Source organism: Carcharhinus amblyrhynchos, unplaced genomic scaffold, assembly GCF_965287045.1.
Source record: "Carcharhinus amblyrhynchos unplaced genomic scaffold, sCarAmb.v2.hapA scaffold_887, whole genome shotgun sequence".
NCBI classification, from domain to species: Eukaryota; Metazoa; Chordata; class Chondrichthyes; order Carcharhiniformes; family Carcharhinidae; genus Carcharhinus; species Carcharhinus amblyrhynchos.
Genome location: NW_027650627.1, coordinates 89 through 2,500, shown reverse-complemented (window position 1 = coordinate 2,500; position 2,412 = coordinate 89). Strand labels below are relative to the sequence as shown.

General features: G+C 57.6%; 1 protein-coding gene across 1 annotated transcript in view; it reads right to left on the bottom strand.

The window, feature by feature from the left end:
• Positions 1 to 2,034, bottom strand: part of LOC145340267 (ubiquitin-conjugating enzyme E2 Q1-like) — a 47,417-nt gene extending 45,383 nt beyond the window's left edge. Inside the window, 1 exon segment of the mRNA XM_080184713.1 lies at positions 1,417 to 2,034. Coding sequence (XP_080040839.1) covers positions 1,417 to 1,572 — 156 coding nt within the window. The 5' untranslated portion in view covers positions 1,573 to 2,034.
• Positions 2,035 to 2,412: the final 378 nt, after the last annotated feature.

Below are 2,412 nucleotides of genomic sequence, written 5' to 3'. Positions count from 1 at the left end.
ACGAGGGGCACGTGTTGTGTGTGTGTGGGGCATGTGTGTGTGGGGGGCGCGTGCATTGTGTTGTGTGTGTAGGGCATGTGCGTCATGTGTGTGTGAGGGGCGCGTGCGTTGTGCTGTGTGTGTGTGTGTGAGGGGCGCGTGCATTGTGCTGTGTGTGTGTGTGTGTGAGGGGCGCGTGCATTGTGCTGTGTGTGTGTGTGAGGGGCACGTGCATTGTGCTGTGTGTGTGTGTGTGAGGGGCGCGTGCATTGTGCTGTGTGTGTGTGTGTGAGGGGCGCGTGCGTTGTGCTGTGTGTGTGTGTGTGAGGGGCGCGTGCATTGTGCTGTGTGTGTGTGTGTGAGGGGCATGCATTGTGCTGTGTGTGTGTGTGAGGGGCACGTGCATTGTGCTGTGTGTGTGTGTGTGAGGGGCGCGTGCATTGTGCTGTGTGTGTGTGTGAGGGGCACGTGCATTGTGCTGTGTGTGTGTGTGTGAGGGGCGCGTGCATTGTGCTGTGTGTGTGTGAGGGGCGCGTGCATTGTGCTGTGTGTGTGTGTGTGAGGGGCGCGTGCATTGTGCTGTGTGTGTGTGTGTGAGGGGCATGCTTTGTGTTGTGTGTGTGTGTGAGGGGCGTGCGTTGTGTTGTGTGTGCATGAGGGGCGCGTGCGTTGAGCTGTGTGTGTGAGGGGCGCGTGCATTGTGCTGTGTGTGTGTGTGTGTGTGTGAGGGGCGCGTGCATTGTGCTGTGTGTGTGTGTGTGTGTGTGTGTGTGTGTGGGGCTCATGCATTGTGCTGTGTGTGTGTGTGAGGGGCTCGTGCATTGTGCTGTGTGTGTGTGTGAGGGGCGCGTGCATTGTGCTGTGTGTGTGTGTGTGAGGGGCGCGTGCATTGTGCTGTGTGTGTGTGTGTGAGGGGCGCGTGCATTGTGCTGTGTGTGTGTGTGTGTGGGCGCGTGCATTGTGCTGTGTGTGTGTGCGTGAGGGGCGCGTGCGTTGTGCTGTGTGTGTGTGCGTGAGGGGCGCGTGCGTTGTGCTGTGTGTGTGAGGGGTGCGTGCTTTGTGCTGTGTGCGTGAGGGGCGCGTGCATTGTGCTGTGTGTGTGTGTGTGAGGGACGTGCGTTGTGCTGTGTGTATGTGTGTGTGTGTGTGAGGGGCGCGTTGTGTTGTGTGTGTGGGACGCATGCATTGTGCTGTGTGTGTGTGAGGGTGTGCGTTGTTTGTGTGTGTGTGTGTGTGTGTGAAGGGCGCGTGCGTTGTGTTTGTGTGTGTGGGGCGCATGCATTGTGCTGTGTGTGCACGGGGGGGCGCGTGCGTTGTCCTGTCTGTGTGAGGGGCGCGTGCGTTGTGTATCTCCTCCCCAGTCTGGGCGCCAGTGTGTTAGTCCGACCTCGTCGCCAGTTAGTCGCACCCTGGGTTCCGCCGCTGTTCTGTACTCACCGTGATGTTACAGTGAATGACCAGGACCTGCTCCTGGGTGACAAACTGACAAATGATCTCGTCCAGGGAGCCAGAGACGATTCGGAATCTCTCGTGCCGCTGGTGGAAGATGGACTCCAGTAATTTGAGTTCTTGTTTCAACGCAGAACCCGACATTTTCTCACCATTTCCAACGGCGGAAATTTAAAGTAAAAAAACCCAAAAAAATCTAATATATTGTCACAGAGAGAAACAAAAAATCTTGCTCTTCTCCCCCTATCTTAAATTATTCTGAGGCGGGGGGAGAGGGAGAGGGAGAGAGAGAACTACGCAACAAACTGGAGATCAGGAGAGAGTAAGAAAAATAAACTCAATCGAGGAGGAACAGAGTGGAGGACGGAGGTGCGGAGAGTGAAGGAAGGGGGTTCAGGAGGAGCGAGGGAGAGAGGAGGAGCGAGGGAGAGAGGAGGAGCGAGGGAGAGAGGAGGAGCGAGGAGAGAGGAGGAAGGGGGTACAGAAAGTGCAGGAAGGGCGAACGGGAGGAGGGAACGGAAAGAGGTAGAGAAAGTGGAGGGAGGAGGTTTAGGAGGGGCCAGAGAGGGAAGGGGGTACAGGAGGAAGGTTATGTAGGAGGGTGGAGGGGGGCGGGGGGGGGGGGGGGAGAGGTAGGAGGTACAGCAGGAGAAGAGGGGAGGGAAGAAAGGGAGGAAGAGAGTAAGGGGGGGGGGGAGGAAGAGAGGGAAGAGGTAGAGGAGGAGGGGGTGGAGAGAGAGGAAGGAAGAAGAGAAGAAGAAGGAAGAGAGGAAGGGGGTACAGGAGGAGGGGGGAAGAGAGGAAGGAGGAAGAGGAAGGAGAGAAAAGAGAGGAAGGGGGAAGAGGAGGAGGAAGAGAGGAAGGAGGGGAAAGGAAGAGGAGGAGATAGAGAGAGAGAGGGGGGAAGGAGAAAGGGGGAGGGGAAGGGCAGTAACTTGTGCAGTGGGGGGAGAACCCCCCTCACCCAGGGGGGGAAAGCAGAGG